The sequence below is a fragment of the Hemiscyllium ocellatum genome, chromosome 1 (assembly GCF_020745735.1).
Source record: "Hemiscyllium ocellatum isolate sHemOce1 chromosome 1, sHemOce1.pat.X.cur, whole genome shotgun sequence".
NCBI classification, from domain to species: Eukaryota; Metazoa; Chordata; class Chondrichthyes; order Orectolobiformes; family Hemiscylliidae; genus Hemiscyllium; species Hemiscyllium ocellatum.
Window position 1 is genome coordinate 130948716 of NC_083401.1, and position 19152 is coordinate 130967867.

At 41.7% G+C, this 19152-nt stretch overlaps 1 protein-coding gene across 5 annotated transcripts in view; it reads right to left on the reverse strand.

Annotated features, from left to right (window-relative positions):
* The window catches only part of ptpn13 (protein tyrosine phosphatase non-receptor type 13), a 254936-nt gene that overhangs the window by 108798 nt on the left and 126986 nt on the right, over window positions 1-19152 (reverse strand). For 3 of the 5 annotated variants that reach the window (XM_060825971.1, XM_060825992.1, XM_060825963.1), the window contains exons 20-23: window positions 10006-10062; window positions 7609-7698; window positions 7100-7207; window positions 3965-4114 (exon numbers count right to left, since the gene is read on the reverse strand). In XM_060825971.1, coding sequence (XP_060681954.1) covers window positions 3965-4114; window positions 7100-7207; window positions 7609-7698; window positions 10006-10062 — 405 coding nt within the window. The remainder of the gene's footprint in view (window positions 1-3964; window positions 4115-7099; window positions 7208-7608; window positions 7699-10005; window positions 10063-19152) is intronic. The other 2 variants (XM_060825999.1, XM_060825982.1) reach the window with 1 other exon arrangement.

The window sequence follows — 19152 nt, forward strand, 5'->3', positions numbered from 1 at the left end:
AAGAAGATTGATGGAGTTATGGACAGTGTGGATAGCTGTTGTAGGTTGCAACGGGACATTGACAGGACGTAGAATTGGGCTGATAAGTGGTGGATGCAGTTCAACCTGGAAAACTGTGAAGCGATTCAATTTGGAAGGCAGAATACAGAGTTAAAGGCTCGATTCTTGGCAGCATGGGGGAACAGAAGGATCTTGAGGTCCATGTCCATAGATCCCTCAAAAGTTGCCACCCAAGTTAATAGGGTTGTTAAGAATGCATCTGGTGTGTTGGCTTTCATTAGCAGGGGGATTAAGTTCAAGAGCCACAAGGTTATGCTGCACCTCTATAGAGCCCTGGTGAAACCACACTTGGAATATTGTGTTCAGTTCTGGTCGCCTCATTATAGGAAAGATGTGGAAGTTTTAGGTGTACAGGAAATTTATTAGGATGCTGCCTGGACTGGAGGACATATCTTACGAAGAAAGGTTGAGGGAGTTCGGGCTTTTCTCATTGGAGCGAAGAAGGATGAGAGATAACTTAATAGAGGTGTACAAGATGATGAGAGATATAGACAGAGTGGATAGCCAGAGACCTTTTCCCATGGCGGAAATGTCTATCACAAAGGGGCATACTTTTAAGGTGATGGGAGGAAGGTTTAGGGAAGATATCAGAGGTAGGTTCTTTACACAGAGAGTGGTAGATGAGTGGAATGCACTACCAGTAGTGTAGTAGAGTCAGATACATTAGGGATATTTAAGCAACTCTTGGATAGGCACATGGAAGATAGTAAAATGAAGGGTAGGTAGGTTAGTCTGATCTTAGAGTAGAAAAAAAGGTCGGCACAACATCGAAGGCCAAAGGGCCTTTACAATGCTCCATGTCATAGCTAAACAGGTTAGGCCTTTATTTATTTGAATTTAGGAGGAGTGATCTGACGGAAACTTACACAAGCCTGACGGGGTTTGACAGTTTAGATGTTTAGAAGGTGTTTTCACTCGTTGGGAAATTTCAAACTACTGGACATAATTACAGAATGAGGGGACACTATTTTAAGTTGGAAATACAAAGAAATTTCTTCAGGCAGAGCAGCGGATGTCTGGAATTCCCTGCCCAAAGAGATATAAGTAATCACACAGGCCCTTTTCTTTGAAATATTGAAGAGTTAAGGACTATGTGGAGTTGAGGCAGGAGCAGATCAGCCAAGATCTTATAAAATGATGGGTATGTTTGAGGGGCTGAATGGCCTAATCATGCTACCATTGTTTATGTTCCTAACTTCTCCATCGTCAGCTTAATGGCAGTCAGTGACAACTGGCACAATTTGGAGTGAAGTCTACTCATAATTAGTCTTTAAATAGAGTTATATCTGTGTATTTGTTCTCAAATGATGACTCGGTATGGGAGAAGCTCGAATCATGAAAGCTTTGGTAATTCATTAGCTCTCACTGCTTTAAAATGCTGACACTTGTAGCAGTCTAAAATCTCTGCCTTAATGCTAGTGTCGAAGGGCCAACAAGAGGGGAGGCCACACTGGATCTGGTGCTTGGTAATGAACCAGGCCAGGTGTTTGATTTAGTTGTAGGTGAGCACTTTGGAGAGAGTGACCATAATTCAGTTGCATTTAGTTTAGTGATGGAAAGGGATAGGTACATGCTGCAGGTCAAGAGTTATTGATGGAGCAAGGAAAATTATAATGTGATTAGGCAAGAATTAGGATGCATTGAATGGGGTAGCAAAATGCAGGGGATGCAAATAATGGAAATGTGGAGCTGGTTTAAGGAACAGATATTGCGTGTCCTTGATAGGTATGTCCTTGTCAGGCAGAGGAAGTGATAAGGTAAGGAAATCGTGGTTTACGACAGAAATTGCATCTCTTGTTAAGTGGAAGAAGGAGGCTTACGCGTTAATGTGACAAAATAGTTCAGATGAGGCGATGGGGAGTTACAGATAAGCTAGGAAGGATTTAAAGAGATAGTTAAGAAGAGAAAAGAGAGGACACGAGCAGTCTTTAGCAAACAGAATAAAGGAGAACGCTAAAGCTTTCTATTGGTATGTGAGGAATAAAAGGATGACTAGGGTAAGAATAGGGCCAGTCAAAGACAGAGGTGGGAAGTTGAGTGTAGACCCTGTGGAGATCGGAGAGGCGCTAAATGGACATTTCTCATCGGTTTTCACTCAGGAAAAGGAGAATATCGTAGAGGAGAAGAATGAGATATGAGATATTAGACTAGAAAGGATTGAGGTTAGTTATGAAGAGGTATTATCAATTCTGGAAGGAGTGAAAGTAGACAAGTCCCATGGGCCGGATGGGATTTATCCGAGGATTCTCTGGGAAGCTAGAGAGGAGATAACAGAGCCTTTGGCTTTGATATTTGAGTTGTCATTCTCGACAGGTTTAGTACCAGAGGACTGGAGGATTGCAAATGTTGTGCCCTTGTTCAAGAACGGTAGTAGAGATGACCAGGTAATTATAGACCAGGGAGCCTTACCTCTGTTGTAGTAAAGGTTTTGGAAAAAATTATAAGAGATTGGATTTATAATCATCTAGCAAGCAACGATTTGATTTCAGATGGTCAACATGGTTTTGTCAAGGGCAGGTCATGTCTTACAAACCGCATTGAGTTTTTTGAGAAGGTGACCAAGCATGTAGATGAGGGTAGGGCAGTTGACGTGGTATACATGGACTTCAGTAAAGCCTTTGATAAGGTTCCACATGGTAGGCTGTTGGAGAAAATGCAGAGGCATGGGATTGAGGGTGATTTAGCAGTTTGGACTAGAAACTGGCTTTCTGGAAGAAGGCAGCGAGTGGTAGTTGATGGAAAATATTCAGCCTGGAGACTGGTTACTAGTGGTGTGCCACAAGGTTCTGTTCTGGGACCACTGCTGTTTGTCATTGTTATAAATGACTTAGTCGCAGGCATAGGTGGGTGGATTAGTAAATTTGCAGATGACACTAAAGTCGGTGGAGTAATGGACAGTTGGAAGAATGTTACAGGTTTCAGGGGGACTTGGATAAACTGCAGAATTGGGTTGAGACGTGGCAAATGGGGTTCAATGCAGCTAAATATGAGGTGATTCACTTTGTGAAGAATAATAGGAAGGCAGAGTATTGGGTTAATGGAAAGATTTTTGGTAGTGTGGATGTGCAGAGGGATCTTGGAGCCCATGTACTTAGATCCCTGAAAGTTGCCACCCAGGTTGATAGCGCTGTTAAGAAGGCATATGGTGTGTTAGGTTTCATTGGTACAGGGATTGAGTTCCAGAGCCGCATTATCATGCTGCAACTATACAAAACGCTAGTGCGGCTGCACTTGGAATATCGTGTACAGTTCTGGTCGCCATATTTCGGGAAGGATGTGAAAGCATTGGAAAAGGTGCAGAGGAGAATTACCAGGATGTTGCCTGGTTTGGAGGGAAGGTCGTATGAGGAAAAACTGAGAGACTTGGGTCTGTTCTCATTGGAAAGAAGAAGGCTAAGAGGGGATTTGATAGAGACATACAAGATGATCAGAGGATTAGATAGGGTAGACAGTGAAAGTCTTTTTCCGAGGATGATGATGCCAGCTTGCACGAGGGGGCATAACTGAAAATTGAGGGGTGATAGATTTAAGACAGATGCCAGAGGCAGGTGCTTTACGCAGAGAGTGGTAAGGGCGTGGAATGCCCTCCCTGCCAATGTAGTTAACTCAGCCACATTAGGGAGACTTAAACAATCCTTGGGTAAGCACATGGATGATGATGGGATAGTGTTGGGGGGGCGAGCTGAGAATAGTTCACAGATCGGCGCAACATTGAGGGCCGAAGGGCCTGTTCTGCGCTGTATTGTTCTATGTTCTAAGATTTTGAAGATGAGGAAACACAAGGGAAGAAATTTAAAGTTTGGAGGGGTACCATACACTATGACACAATGAACACATGCAACAGCATACCCAGGCTTTTATAATTAGACTTGAGATTTTCAATCTTGAAATGCAAATTTGGTACCTGAAGAAAAATCAGTTCCTCTGTAAAATTTCTCTTTCAGCTGAGACACCACCAGAGTCACATCTTCAGGGGCATTTTGTAAAATTTCAACCGCTCTGTCATGGGAGATGCCTTCTAAAGTGATACCATTTACAGATACCAGCCGATCACCTGCAGATAGCGAAAGCACAGAGGTTATTTAACAAGCAGCAATATTGCAAACATTTTTGGTGCATTTTAAAAGGAGAGGTTGAAATAGTTTTAGCTTGCTGCAAGATACAAAATTACATGGAATTTCACAACATTCCACTTCATAGAAATGCAACCATGCTCAAGTAGAATGAGTTCATTTGTTGAAGTTAAGAAATCATTTTGAATAAAATATTGAATGGAACCACTTTTTAAAAAAATTTGAAGTGACCTATTTAAGTTGATATCCATGATATGGTAATAAAATAGTCAAAAAGGAAAGTGTAATATAAATATTGTCCAAGAAACATGACTGTAAAAGATAAGGAAATGTTCATACAGAGTTTGTAGGAAATGCTCACAAGCTCAAAAAATCTTCATATCTCCACAAAATAGCGGAAAATAAAGCATCAAGTGCACATGTTGGTCATTATTTGACACAGAGTCTATTAACTGGGCTGCAATTAATTTTGGTGATAGTGACCACAACTGCTTCACATTCTACATAGCTATGGAAAAGGAGATGATTAGGCAAAATGGGATATTTAATTGGGGAAGAGGAAACTATGATGCAATTAGACATGAGTTAGGAAGCATGGATTGGGAGCAATTGTTCTGTGGTAAAGGCACTATAGACATGTGGAGACTGTTTAAGGAACAGTTGTTGCAAGTGATGAATAAATATGTCCCTCTGAGACAGGCAAGAAGTGGTAAGATAAAGGAACCTTGGATGACGAGAGCGGTGGAGCTTCTCGTCAAAAGGAAAAAGGTAGTTTACATAAGGTGGAGGAAGCTAGGGTCAAGCTCAGCTCTAGAGGATTACAGGCAGGCGAGGAAGGAGCTCAAAAATGGTCTGAGAAGAGCCAGGAGGGGGCACGAGAAAGGCTTGGCAGAACGGATTAGGGAGAACACAAAGGCATTTTACACTTATGTGAGGAATAAGAGAATAGTCAAAGAAAGAGTAGGGCCGATCAGGGATAGCATAGGGTATTTGTGTGTGGAGTCTGAGGAGGTAGGGGAAGCCCTAAATGAGTTTTTTGCTTCTGTCTTTACTAAAGAAACGAACTTTGTAGTGAATGAAACCTTTGAAGAGCAGGTGTGCATGCTGGAATGGATAGAGATAGAGGAAGCTGATGTGCTGAAAGTTTTGTCAAACATTAAGATTGACAGGCCCGGACCAGATTTGTCCTTGGCTGCTTTGGGCAACGAGAAATGCAATTGCTTCGCCATTTGCGAAGATCTTTGCATCCTCGCTCTCCACTGGAGTCGTACCTGAGGACTGGAGAGAGGGAAATGTAATTCCTCTCTTCAAGAAAGGAAATAGAGCAATCCCCGGCAATTACAGACTAGTAAGTCTCACGTCTGTCGTCTGCAAGGTGTTAGAAAGGATTCTGAGGGATAGGATTTATGACCATCTGGAAGAGCATGGCTTGATTAAATGCAGTCAACATGGCTTTGTGAGGGGCAGGTCATGCCTCACAAACCTTATCGAGTTCTTTGAGGATGTGACTAGAAACGTTCATGAGGATCGAGCTGTGGATGTGGTGTACACGGACTTCAGCAAGGCATTTGATAAGGCTCCCCATGGTAGGCTCATTCAGAAGATCGGGGGAATGGGATACAGGGGAACTTAGCTGTCTGGATACAGAATTGGCTGGCCAACAGAAGACAGTGAGTGGTAGTAGAAGGAAAATATTCTGCCTGGAAGTTTGTGGTGAGTGGTGTTCCACAGGGCTCGGTCCTTGGGCCTCTACTGTTTGTAATTTTTATTGATGACTTGAATGAGGGGGTTGAAGGATGGGTCAGCAAGTTTGCAGATGACACAATGATTGGAGGTGTCATTGACAGTATAGAGGGCTGCTGTAGGCCACAATGGGACATTGATAGGATGCAGAGATGGGCTGAGAGGTGGCAGATGGAGTTCAACCTGGATAAATGTGAGGTGATGCACTTTGGAAGGTCGAATTTGAAAGCTGAGTACAGGAGTAAGGATAGGATTGTTGGCAGTGTGGAGGAACAGAAGGATCTTGGTGTCCAGGTGAGATCTTGTTGCAGCTCTATAAAACTTTGGTTAGACCACACTTGGAATACTGCGTCCAGTTCTGGTCACCCTATTATAGGAAAGATGTGGATGCTTTGGAGAGGGTTCAGAGGAGGTTTAGCAGGATGCTGCCTGGACTAGAAGGCTTATCTTATGAAGAGAGGTTGACTGAGCTCGGACTTTTTTCATTGGAGAAGAGGAGGAGATGGGACCTAATTGAGGTATACAAGATAATGAGAGGCATAGATAGAGTCGATAGCCAGAGACTATTTCCCAGAGCAGAAATGACTAACACGAGGGGTCATAGTTTTAAGCTGGTTGGAGGAATGTATAGAGGGGATGTCAGAGGTGGGTTCTTTACACAGAGAGTTGAGAGCATGGAATGCATTGCCAGCAGCAGTTGTGGAAGCAAGGTCATTGGGGACATTTAAGAGACTACTGGACATGCATATGGTCACAGAAATTTGAGGGTGCATACATGAGGATCAGTGGTCGGCACAACATCGTGGGCTGAAGGGCCTGTTCTGTGCTGTACTGTTCTATGTTCTAAAGTGACTGACAAGTAGAGGTGCATTCTTCCTATCCCAGAAAAAAAATAAACAGCTTCTTTGTAGGGAACCATATTTAAATATTTGAAAGAGAACCTTCTTTCTAATCAAGGTCACAATTTTGTCCTGGACTGACAAAGGGTAGCCCACTGGATCTCTTCAGGGTCTTGGAATGTTAAAACCTGTTACACTGGGAGTCTCTGCTCTTACCTCTCCTCCTATGCCACTAGCCTGGGTACTTACACCTCTTTCATGGCTTGCAGAGTCTCTGCCTACCTTCCTGATCATATCTTGCCAGACTATGTGATAAAAGAGCTGACAAATTTCAACTCCTCCTCCTGCCCTAAGGATCAGTTACAGTACAGATGTATGAAGTACCTGGATTTAAACGGTGATCCAACTCTGCTGGCCCTCCTGGCATTATTGTAGTGACAAAAATTCCTAAATCCAATTTGCCAGTTTTTTCTCCACCAACAATTTGAAAACCTATTTGAAATAGTAATTAAATAATATTAATAGGATATTTTAATGACATTAGTAAGGTATTGTTAAGTGGTCACCTTTTGACATAGAGGACACAAAAAAGAAACACATTGTGACATTGAGCATTTCAATTTAAGTTCTTTATTTCATATTATGTGCCTTCTTATAGCGTTTCTATCATTAGGTTGTGCAGGGGGAAAAAAAAACAAACTTTTCAACAGTTTCCAGTTTAGGTTTCCCCCACTAGCAAGAGGATCTTGACATTTACTATCCACAAAAACAATTGCAGTACGTATTTTCCCTTGATCTTCACTGTCAAACTGTGTAGACATTAGTCATATCAACTGCTCTATCAATCTGAGGCTTCCGTAGATAAATTGAACAAATATACTGAGTCAACATACCCAAGCCATGTTTTACATCCTTCTTCAGTCTTATACATCTAAGCTCTCTCTCAGGTGAGGGCAAGGCACTAAATTTCTGATGAAGGGTATCTTTCAAAGAAAAAAAAATCAAGACTCCAAGTTAGCACATTCAAAAGTTGAATATATTAGAAACTTCAATAAAAAAAATTTCAAAAAAACAAAACTACTCATTACAAATATTTTCACTATGTTTTCATTAATGAATAATTTAATTTGCTTTAGCACCATCTTGACAATTACTATAATTTTCCAATCTTTTCTAATTCTTCTATGATAGTGTCCATTTAATAGAAACATGTGCTACTTAAGAACTGCAGCTGTTTTCTGTGCAAAGGTCATCAGAATAGTGGTGTGTCAAAACATTTTAGAATATATTTAGGGCTAGCAATTGAGAAAGTGGGCACTAAGGGGATTTAAACACTTTTGGTCAGAATTGAAATACTCGTTCACATAACAATTTGATAGAATAATTAGAAGGGTTGCAGCTCCAATTATTCTGTTGAAACTGTTGCATATAATATAACAAGAAAGTATCATAAGCCAGTTTAAATTTCACTGCCAGGAACAAACACTAATGATTAGTGTTCATTTGTGAATTTGGTTTCTCCCATTTTTCTTTGTTCTCCAAATGAAGCATTTAAATATCAGTAACTAAAGGTATTTTGGTATGTTGTATACAGTTAATTAATAATTATTTTAATTTAAATTCAATATTTACTGACTAATAAATTAAAAGTCTTCTTTCTATCACACAATCATAGCTTTCGTACAACACATTTGTGTCACCTAATCATAAGCAAATTTATTCCATAGAAGTGACTAGAACCAAATTACAAGTTTGGATCCTATAATTATACAAGTCAATTTTAACAGCTGTGTGGAAAATGATGTATCACAGTCCAAAAACATCCAAGTTAAGTAAGGATTTTAATAAACATGGATTATATCCAAACCTGAATACTATGGCTTTGGAAAAAAAAACTGTATTCTAAGCATGAGAGAGTAAATTTAGATGAGACAAGCTCCTGATCTTCGTTGAGCCATTTGGAGTTAGCATCAAGCACAACACAGTCTCTCCAGAGGAAAGGACAGAAAATGCAAGATAATCATTCCATCATTGCATATCTGCCAACAGCAACTTTATATCTGATGCCACTATAGATCCTGGAACAGATTTCCTGTCAGGTTGCTTAATTTGAAAAAGAAAATGTACCGGGATCTGGAGAAGAAGCAAGAAGAGAAAAAGAAGAAGTGACAGAAACTATCTTCTGAAGGTTAGTGATGGAATAAATTATTGACCTTAAAAGGGGAATGATCTCTCTACAAATTAGATACTTGAAGAGACACATTTCATTTTATAAGGAGATCACAGAAAAATATCAGTGGTGCATTTGATGGTCAGAACACTATTAGTGGCCTCAAAATCAGACATGAACGGAGGAGAGTTTGGTTTTCTCAATGAATGGTGAGTCACAATTAATTCATATATGGGAAAATACAATTTCAGTACAGAAATTCATTCTCTCAGAAACTTCTCTGTAAAATTATTAAGCATATTGGATCCAAGTTTTAGTTTAGTTTAATTTGCAATTTAGTTCAACATTAACACAATTTAAAAGTTTCAAGAACAAATCTATTAATTGAAAAACAAAATCAGCAATACTTCAAAATTCAATCATGCTTTCAAAATATTTTCATCAATTTGCAATATATTCCAGGTCATTATTTATATATGCTGTACCAATACATAAGTAAAAAAGAAATGCAATAATTTTAAGATATGAATTTCTCCTCTCCCTCCTTTTTCCAACCCACTTGACAAAGCAATTATGTTAGAATATCTTCTGGCTCAGTAAGCACTTACTTTTCCCATTTCACACAGTTAATTGGAAACGGCATGTAATTCCTCAATGTGCTTGTGGGAGAAAAATATCTTGCAAAATGTTCTGGTGGGTCAACAAAAAGCAGTAACCTCAGATGAATTTTACATGTTTTTCTGGTTATAGGAAGGAGGTAGATTAATATTAATATGAACTATTAATATAAAATGAGATCTTTGGGTAAAAAGAGATGATTTTGAAAATACCCTCTACCATTTTCCATGCTTAAATTCACCGGGAGACAGACTGATTATTTTAATATAAATTGTGAAAGCAAACTTTAATAGCTAAATCAAAATCAGTGAAAGAAAAATAAAAAGACTAAAACATTACCTGCAAGAAGTTTCTGTTAGGCGGCAGGAAAAGTGAGAAAAACAGAGAGAGCAATAGAAGTAGAAATACAGAAGTTTGAGAAGCTGATGTTGTACAGTCACACCAAGGCTTTAAACAGTGAAGGCACTTGTACATTGCAAACTCAGTTCGTTCAGCTGCCTACCATTGGCTGTCAAGGTAGCAGGGGTTGATGGGATCCCAGAACTGTGCATGCTAATCCCTGATAACAAAGCATACAGTAATAAAAAAATACATAAAAGCTGAAAAATAGAATTCATATGATTTCAATAGCAAAATAAGTACTCTTGATTTGTGACCAATTTCTCAGAACACCTTATGCAGTTGTATAAATTCAGATTTTGAATTTAACCAAAAAAAAATTTAAATGCTAACACAATCCCTACACTGAATAGGCGCAGAAGGGGTTAAACTACTGTCATGCACTCCCGGTTGGTGAGCTTCCCACTGGTTTCAGTAAAGTGAATAACATGCTAATTTGAAAGCATAGTGCAATTCCCCTTTCCAGGTGGTTGAACTTCTCTCTGTCGGCAGATCAGTTCAGGCTGCAGCTGCCTTTACAGCAAAAATGCAGCAACAGTGCAAAGTAAATCGCTTCCCATTTCTACTACTATTGCATTGTATATGCATTCTAAGCAAAAAGAGCACTCTGATCAGAGATTAATGTGCCATATAATTAGCTTGGCAAAACAGACCATGAGAAATAGGAATTGGAGTAGGCTATTCAGCACTGCCATTCAAAAGAATCATATCTGATTCGACATTCCTCACATCCACTATTCTGCACTTTCCCTTGATTCCCCTACTGATCAATAATCTCACTCTACTTATCTATAAGTGTACTCAAGCACCTGCCTCTATAGATCTCTGCAGAAAGGTATTCCAGAGACTCAACCCTCAGAAAAGAAATTCCTTAACTTAATCTTAAACTGGCACACTTTCATTCTGAGACTATGCCCTCTGGACCTAGATACTCCCCTAAGGGAAAAAACCTCTCAGTATTTACTCTATCAAGCCCCGAAAGAATCCTACATGTTGAATTGAGGTCACCTCTCATTCTTCTAAACTCCACTGAATAGAGTCTCAATGTGTCTAGCCTTTGCTCATAAGACAATCCCTCCATTACAGGGATTGTTCCATTGAGGCAACTGAAAAGTCAAGAGATTTATTATTAATTATTGTAAGTGCTATTATTTTGAGACACACAATATGATAACACTGATTACAAAAGTTAAACAATGACATATCAAGAGATCAACGTTAGAACAAGGAACTTTACTCAAAAGCCTTGTGCTATAAGTGCTTTCAAGTAAAATAGAGACAATCAAATGCAGTGGAAACCTTAAATAATAAGTAGTCATTTCAAATAGTGAAAGCTTTGTGTGATACATAGTGTTACTTTTACTTAAACCACAACTGATGATCAGTGGATAATCATGAAATTACCAGTCATTAACCACCAAATGTGGAACCATCAGAATTAACTCAACTGAGAAACCAGGTTGCTATCCAACATGTGAATTTCATTACAATCACCTTTTTTCTGTTAACGCAATAAAATAACTGCAGAAGTTCCACAGCCTTTGATAGCTGTGGACGTTAACTGTCTAAGCATTTGGTTGTACACCAAACATTTTAGTAATATGTCAAAAAAATTATTTCAGCCTAAGGCAGCTATAAAACCCTCACTTACAACTGGAATTTTTTTACCGAATTCACCTTCAAAGTGTATAAATTTGTATTCTACTATTTTTTGCTGAGTAACTTGTTACTCAAAGAATTATGAAGCCTTATTACTACACGTCATGTACCATTGCATCTGTGTCAGCTCTTTGAGAAAGCAAGCCAATTAGTCTCATTCTGCTTCCCTATTCCCACTGCCTTGCAAAATTTTGACCTTCTGAAGTATTGATCCAAAGCCCTTTCGAACATTACTCTTCAACTTGTTTCCAACATAGCACACCATCTTCCCAAGCAAACATTTCTTCCCTTTATAACATGTTCCCGGCCCTGTCTCACCAATGAATAAATACATGATTGACTTTGTCAAAACCTTCCATAATTTTACATACAACTATAAACTTTCCATAATATTCCCATAAGCATCTCTGCTATAGGGAGAGCAATACCAGTTCTATTAGTCACCATCCATAACTGAAATCCATTAATCCTTAGTGTAGTGTAAAGGAAACATTATACCATCTTCAAGGCTTTGTCATCATCTCTGAAAGCTGTTGCATTTTCTGGTAACTGGAGCAAATTGTCTCGCATGATTGAAAGCTGCCTGGGAATTCAAATTAAAATAAATTTCAGATCTAAAACTGGATAGTAAAAGGTCCCATTTTCCATTACTGAGTGCCGGGACCAGGATCTGTGATTGCCCCTGGCTGCTGTCAAGGTGGTGTAGGCAACCTGCAAACTTTATGCTCATCAGTTTCATGGTGAGAACTATAAGCTTTCCAGGCTAGAAATGCAATTTTGCTGTTCTCTTTGATGACTGAGAAAAGATATGATGTCTGGTTAAATTAGTAGACAGCAAATCATAGAGTCCATATCCCTATTGCTCATTCCATATTCTTTACAGGTGAATGACATGGTGGCACAGTGGTCAGCATTGCTGCCTCACAGTGCCAAGAACCTGGGTTCCATTCCAACCTTGGGTGATTGTCTGTGTGGAGATTGCATGTCCTCCCAATGCCTGTGTAGGTTTCAACTGGGTTCTCCAGTTTCCTCCCAAAGATATGCAGGTTAGGTGAATTAGTCATGTGGGTTTGCAGGTGTGGGTGGGCCTGGGTGGGATGCTCTTCAAAAGGTTGGGTGCAGACTCATTGAACCAAATGGCCTCTTTCTATACTGTAGGAATTCAATGACTCCTTGGGCCTCAGTCCCAGGCAGCGTTATTGATTCAGTGATCCACATCTCTAAAATGCTGAGGAGAATGCATGATTTTAACAGGTCAAGTACATTACAGAAATGTGACCCCGAGATAGATAAGGAGAAGGCGAAAGTGAGAACGGCAGATGCTGGAGATTAGAGTTGAGTTTGTAGTGCTGGAAAAGCACAGCAGGTTAGGTGGCATCCGCAAAGCAGGAGAATCGACATTTCAGGTAAAACCCTTTGTCAGGAATGATGAAGGGCTTTTGCCTGAAACACCGACTCACCTGCTCCTTGGATGCTGCCTGACTTGCTGTGCTTTTCCAACACCACACATACATATGGAGAAACTGATCCAACACGAGCAAAGAGACCTTGGGAGTGCAGGTTCACAGATCCTTAAAGGCGGAGACATAGGTAGACAGGGTGGTGTTTGGTACACTTGCCTTTATTGGTCAGAGCATTGAGTATAGGAGTTGGGAGGGTATGTTGTGGCTGTACAAGACATTGGTTCAGCCACTTTTGGAATACTGCACTCAATTCTGGTCTCCCTACTAGAGGAAAGAGGAAGGTTTGAGCCAAAGGGAGAGGCCAAATAGGCTGGAACTATTTTCCCTGAAGCGGTGGAGGCTGAGGGGTGACTTTCTTGAAGTTTAGAAAATCATGAGGGGCATGGATAGGGTGAATACATAAGACCTTTTCTCCAGGCCAAGGAAGTCAAAAACTAGAAGGCATGGGTTTAGGGTGAGAGGGGAAAGACTTAAAAAGGACCTAAGGGGCAAATTTTTCACACACAGGGTGATGCATGTATAGAATGAGTTGCCAGAGGAAATGGTGGAGGCTGGTACAATTACAACATTTAAAAGGCATCTGGATGGGTACTTGAATAGGAAGGATTTAGAGGGATATGGGCAAATGGGACTAGATTAATTTAGGATATCTTGTCAATATAGAAAAGTTGGACTGAAGGGTTTCTTTCTGTCCTGTACATCTCATAGCTCGATGTGTATACATAATTTAATCAGACAGTTTAATCCTCTGAAGCTGGTTGGATATTCTGAGAAATCCCATTGTGCAGTTCAGCTGAAACCAAAATATCTCCCTCCTTCTAAAAGGCAGTATAGCGTCCCATTCTCTGATTCCAGTTTACCTGGGACAGATCCACTCTCGACCTCAATGAAATTGGCCCAACTCCAATTAAGGATTTTTTTATTCTCGGTTGGTCCTTGTCCTTTTTCCATAACCAACCTAAACCTTAGGACACTATGATCACTGCACCATAAGACCTTAAGACATAGGAACAGAAATTAGGTCATTCAGCCCATTGAGTCTGCTCCGCCATTCAATCATGGCTGATAGATTTCTCAGCTCCATTTTCTCCCCATAACCCTTGATATTCTTGACAATCAAAAGCCTATCTCAGTCTTAAATATACACAATGACCTCGCCTTCACAGCAGTCTGTGGCAATGAGTTCCATAGTTTCATGACTCCCTGGCTGAAGAAGTTTCTCCTTATCTCCATTCTAAAAAGGTCTTCCCTTTACTCTAAGGCCGTGCCCTGGGGTCCTAGCCTCTCCTATCAATGGAAATCTCTTCCCAACATTTATTCTGTCCAGGCCATTCAGTTTTCTGAGCTGAAAAATGTGTAGCTGGAAACGTGCAGCAGGTCAGGCAGCATCCAAGGAGCAGGAGAATCGACGTTTCGGGCATAAGCCCTTCTTCAGGAATGAGGAAGGTGTGCCAAGCAGGCTAAGATAAAAGGTAGGGAGGACGGACTTGGGGGAGGGGCGTTGGGAATGTGATAGGTGGAAGGAGGTTAAGGTGAGGGTGATAGGCTGGAGAGGGGGTGGGGGCAAAGAGGTCGGGAAGAAGATTGCAGGTCAAGAAGGCGGTGCTGAGTCCAAGGGTTGGGACTGAGATAAGGTGGGGGGAGGGGAAATGAGGAAGCTGGAGAAATCTGCATTCATCCCTTGTGGTTGGAGGGTTCCTAGGCGGACGATGAGACGCTCTTCCTCCAGGCATCGTGTTGCCATGGTCTGGCGATGGAGGAGGCCAAGGACCTGCATGTCCTTGGCAGAGTGGGAGGGGGAGTTAAAGTGTTCAGCCACGGGGCGGTTGGGTTGGTTGGTGCGGGTGTCCCAGAGGTGTTCCCTGAAACATTCCGCAAGTAGGCGGCTTGTCTCCCCAATGTAGAGGAGGCCACATCGGGTGCAACGGATGCAGTAAATGATGTGTGTGGAGGTGCAGGTGAATTTGTGACGGATATGGAAGGATCCCTTGGGGCCTTGCAGGGAAGTGAGGGGGGAGGTGTGAGCGCAAGTGTTGCATTTTTTGCGGTTGCAGGGGAAGGTGCCGGGAGTGGAGGTTGGGTTGGTGGGGGGTGTGGACCTGACGAGGGAGTCGCGGAGGGAGTGGTCTTTCCGGAACGCTGATAGGGGAGGGGAGGGAAATATATCCCTGGTGGTGGGGTCTGTTTGGAGGTGGCGGAAATGACGAATGATGATACGATGTATCTGGAGGTTGGTGGGGTGGTAGGTGAGGACCAGTGGGGTTCTGTCCTGGTGGCGATTGGAGGGGGCGGGGTTCAAGGGTGGAGGAGCAGGAAGTGGAGGAGATGCGGTGGAGAGCATCGTCAACCATGTCTGAGGGGAAATTGCGGTCTTTGAAGAAGGAGGCCATCTGGGTTGTTCGGTATTGGAATTGGTCCTCCTGGGAACAGATGCGGCGGAGGCGAAGGAATTGGGAATATGGGATGACGTTTTCACAGGGGGCAGGGTGGGAGGAGGTGTAATCTAGGTAGCTGTGGGAGTCGGTCGGTTTATAGTAAATGTCCGTATTGAGTCGGTCGCACGAGATAGAAATGGAGAAGTCTAGGAAGGGGAGGAGTCTGAGACGGTCCAGGTAAATTTGAGGTCAGAGTGGAAGGTGTTAGTAAAATGGATGAACTGTTCAACCTCCTCGTGGGAGCACGAGGTAGCGCCGATACAGTCCCAACCCTCAGACTCAGCACCGCCTTCTTGACCTGCAACCTCCACCCCCATCTTAATCTCCTTCCACCTATCAAATTCCCAACGCCCCTCCCCCAAGTCCGTCCTCCCTACCTTTTATCTTAGCCTGCTTGGCACACCTTCCTCATTCCTGAAGAAGGGCTTATGCCCGAAACGTCGATTCTCCTGTTCCTTGGATGCTGCCTGACCTGCTGCGCTTTTCCAGCAACACATTTTTCAGCTCTGATCTCCAGCATCTGCAGTCTTTACTTTCTCCTACTTCCTTCAGTATTCTGTCAGTTTCAAATAGATTTCCCCCTCATCCTTCTAAATTCCATTCAGTATAAACCCAGAGACCTCCAATGTTCCTTGCATGTTAAGCTTTTCACTCCTGTGTCCATTCTCATGAACCTCTTTTGAACACGCTCCAGGGCCAGTACATCCTTCCTGAGATATGGAGCCCAAAACTGTACACAATACTTCAAATGTGGTCTGACCAGAACCTTATAGATCCTCAGAAGTACATCCCTGCTTTTATATTCAGTCCTCATATTAAATGCCATCATGGCATTTGCCTTCCTAACTACTGACTCAACCTGCAAGTTTACCTTGAGGGAATCCTGGATTAGAACTCCCAAGTCTCTTTGCACTTCAGACTTCTGACTTTTCTCCCCATTTAGAAAATAGCCCATGCCTCTATTCTTCTTAAAGTGCATGACCTCCTACTTTTCCACATTGTTCTCCATCTGCCACTTCGTTGCCCATTGTCCTAACCTATCCAAATCCTTCTGCTGCCTCCCCACCTCCTCAATGCTACCTGTCCCTCTATCTACCTTTGTATCGTCTGCAAACTTAGCCAGAATGCCCTCAGTTCCTTCATCTAGTTCGTTAATGCATAAAGTGAAAAGTTGCAGTCCCAACACCGACCCTTGCGGAACATCAGTTGTCACTGGCTGCCATCCTAAGAAGGACCCTTTTATCCCCACTCTCTGCTGTCTGCCAGACAGCCAAGATTCGATCCATGCTAGTACCTTGCCTCTAACACCATGGACCTTTATCTTACTCAGCAGCCTCCTGGACAGCACCTTGTCAAAGGCCTTCTTGAAGTCCAGTTAGATAACATCCAATGGCTCTCCTGCTCTAACCTGCTCATTACTTCCTCAAAAATTCTAGCAGATTTGTCAGGCATGACCTCCCCTTGGATGGAACCATGCTGACTTTACCCTATTTTATCACACACCTCCAAGTATTCAGAAATCTCATCCTTCACAATGGACTTCAAAATCTTCTCTATGACCGAGGTTAGGCTAATCAGCCTGTAATTTTCCATCTTTAGCCTTACTCCCTTTTTAAACAGGAATGTCACATTAGCAATTTTCCAGTCCTCTGGGAGCTTCTGACTCCAGCGACTCCCAAAAGATCACCACTAACACCTCCATTTTTTTCTTTAGCTATCTCCTTTAGAATTCTGGGGTGTATTCCATCTGGTCCAGGTGATTTATGCACCTTCAGGCCATTCAGTTTTCCTAGCACCTTCTCCTTGGTGATGGCTACCATACTCAACTCTACCCCCAACTCTCTTGAATTTTTAGAATATTACTTGTACCTTCCACTGTGAAGACTGACACCAAGTAATTATTCAGCCATTTCCTTGTTCCCCACTATTATCTCTCCAGTGTCATTTTCCAGTGGTCCACTGTCTACTTCTGCCTCTCTTTGCCCTTTATCTAAAGAAACGCTTACAGTCTTACTGGCTAACTTACGCTCATATTTAATCTTCTCCCTCCTTATTTCTTTCTTCATTGTCTTCGGTTGGTCTTTGTAAGCTTCCCATTGCCCTTTGCCACATTATAGGCTTTCTCTTTTGCTTTTATGCTGCCCCCAACTTCCCTAGTCAGCCATGGTTGCCTCATCCTCCCTCTACAGTGCTGCCTTTTCCGAAGGATGTATTTTTGCTGTCTTCTGAATTATTCCTAGAAACTCCTCCCATAGTTTTCCTGATAACTGATTTTCTTCACAGAGCCTTGATGAACTGATACCTTTCCACTTAACACTAGGAAGGACTATAATGTTAACATTTAAGTTCATTTCTTTATTTTTCTACTTATACTAAGAACAACTGTAATGCTTCACTTTTAACTTAGTTTCTTTATCGGACTACAGAGGAACCTCGATTAGCCGGCATTCGATTATTCGAAGATCGGAATATCCGGCAAGATCGCAAGGTCCCTATGTTTGGCTAAACTATGTTACCCGACATTCGATTATCCGGAATTCGTTAACCGAATGAAATACTCCCCGCCTGTGTCCTTCGGATAACAGAGGTTCCTCTGCACTTGGTACCTACATTTTGTACCTCGGTACTTTGTACCTAAGATGGCATCATGAAAGGTGGCACTGTACAGTTTTCACTGTACTCCTGTAGTTGAGTACACATGACAATAAAGCTTGGATCAAACATAACGATCAAGAAACTCTGCTAAACACATTTCAGAAACTCTTCAGTGCTCCTTACATTCCTACTATTAGAGAATAAATTAGGATAGTTGAGGATGTTTTTTTTTAAAGAGATAGGAGTGGAAGTAAGGCCATTCGGCCCATCGAGTCCACTCCGCCATTCAATCATGGCTGATGGGCATTTCAACTCCACTTACCCGCATTCGCCCCGTACCCCTTAATTCCTTGTGACACCAAGAATTTATCAATCTCTGCCTTGAAGACATTTAGCGTCCCAGCCTCCACTGTACTCTGCGGCAATGAATTCCACAGGCCCACCACTCTCTGGCTGAAGAAATGTCTCCGCATTTCTGTTCTGAATTGACCCCTCTAATTCTAAGGCTGTGTCCACGGGTCCTAGTCTCCTCGCCTAATGGAAACAATTTCCTAGCGCCCATCCTTTCCAAGCCATGCATTATCTTTATCATCATTCTTTGGCTCTTGCACTTTCCTGTAATTTCACTCCTAATTTGCTCCTTCATATCTTTCTCACTAGTGAGTAGCCTCAATAGTGCCTCTATCATTTCTTGATTCTAACCAAGTAGATTCTGTGCTTGACCTATCCAAGCTATCGTCTCTCTCCAGTGCTGCCATATTCTCTTTTATCAATGTTGCCATCCTTCCTTATTTCTATCCTTCCTTCCTAGACACCTTTTATCCAGGAATATTTAGTATCTGGTCTGACACATTGATAAACTAAGTTTTCATTGTTACCAGGTCATTATGTTTTCATGTGCTTGTGTGCCTGCTCAAAACTTATCTTACTCATTGCATTTGGTATGTTTACTGTGAACCTATTTTAATCTTTACTGTAATCCCACTTGATCTAATCTACCAATGTCTTACTATTTCTTGCTTCAGTACCAACTATGTGTTTTAAAAAAATCCTGTGTGTTTATTTCTAATGCCACATCTTGGTGATCAACTCCTTGAC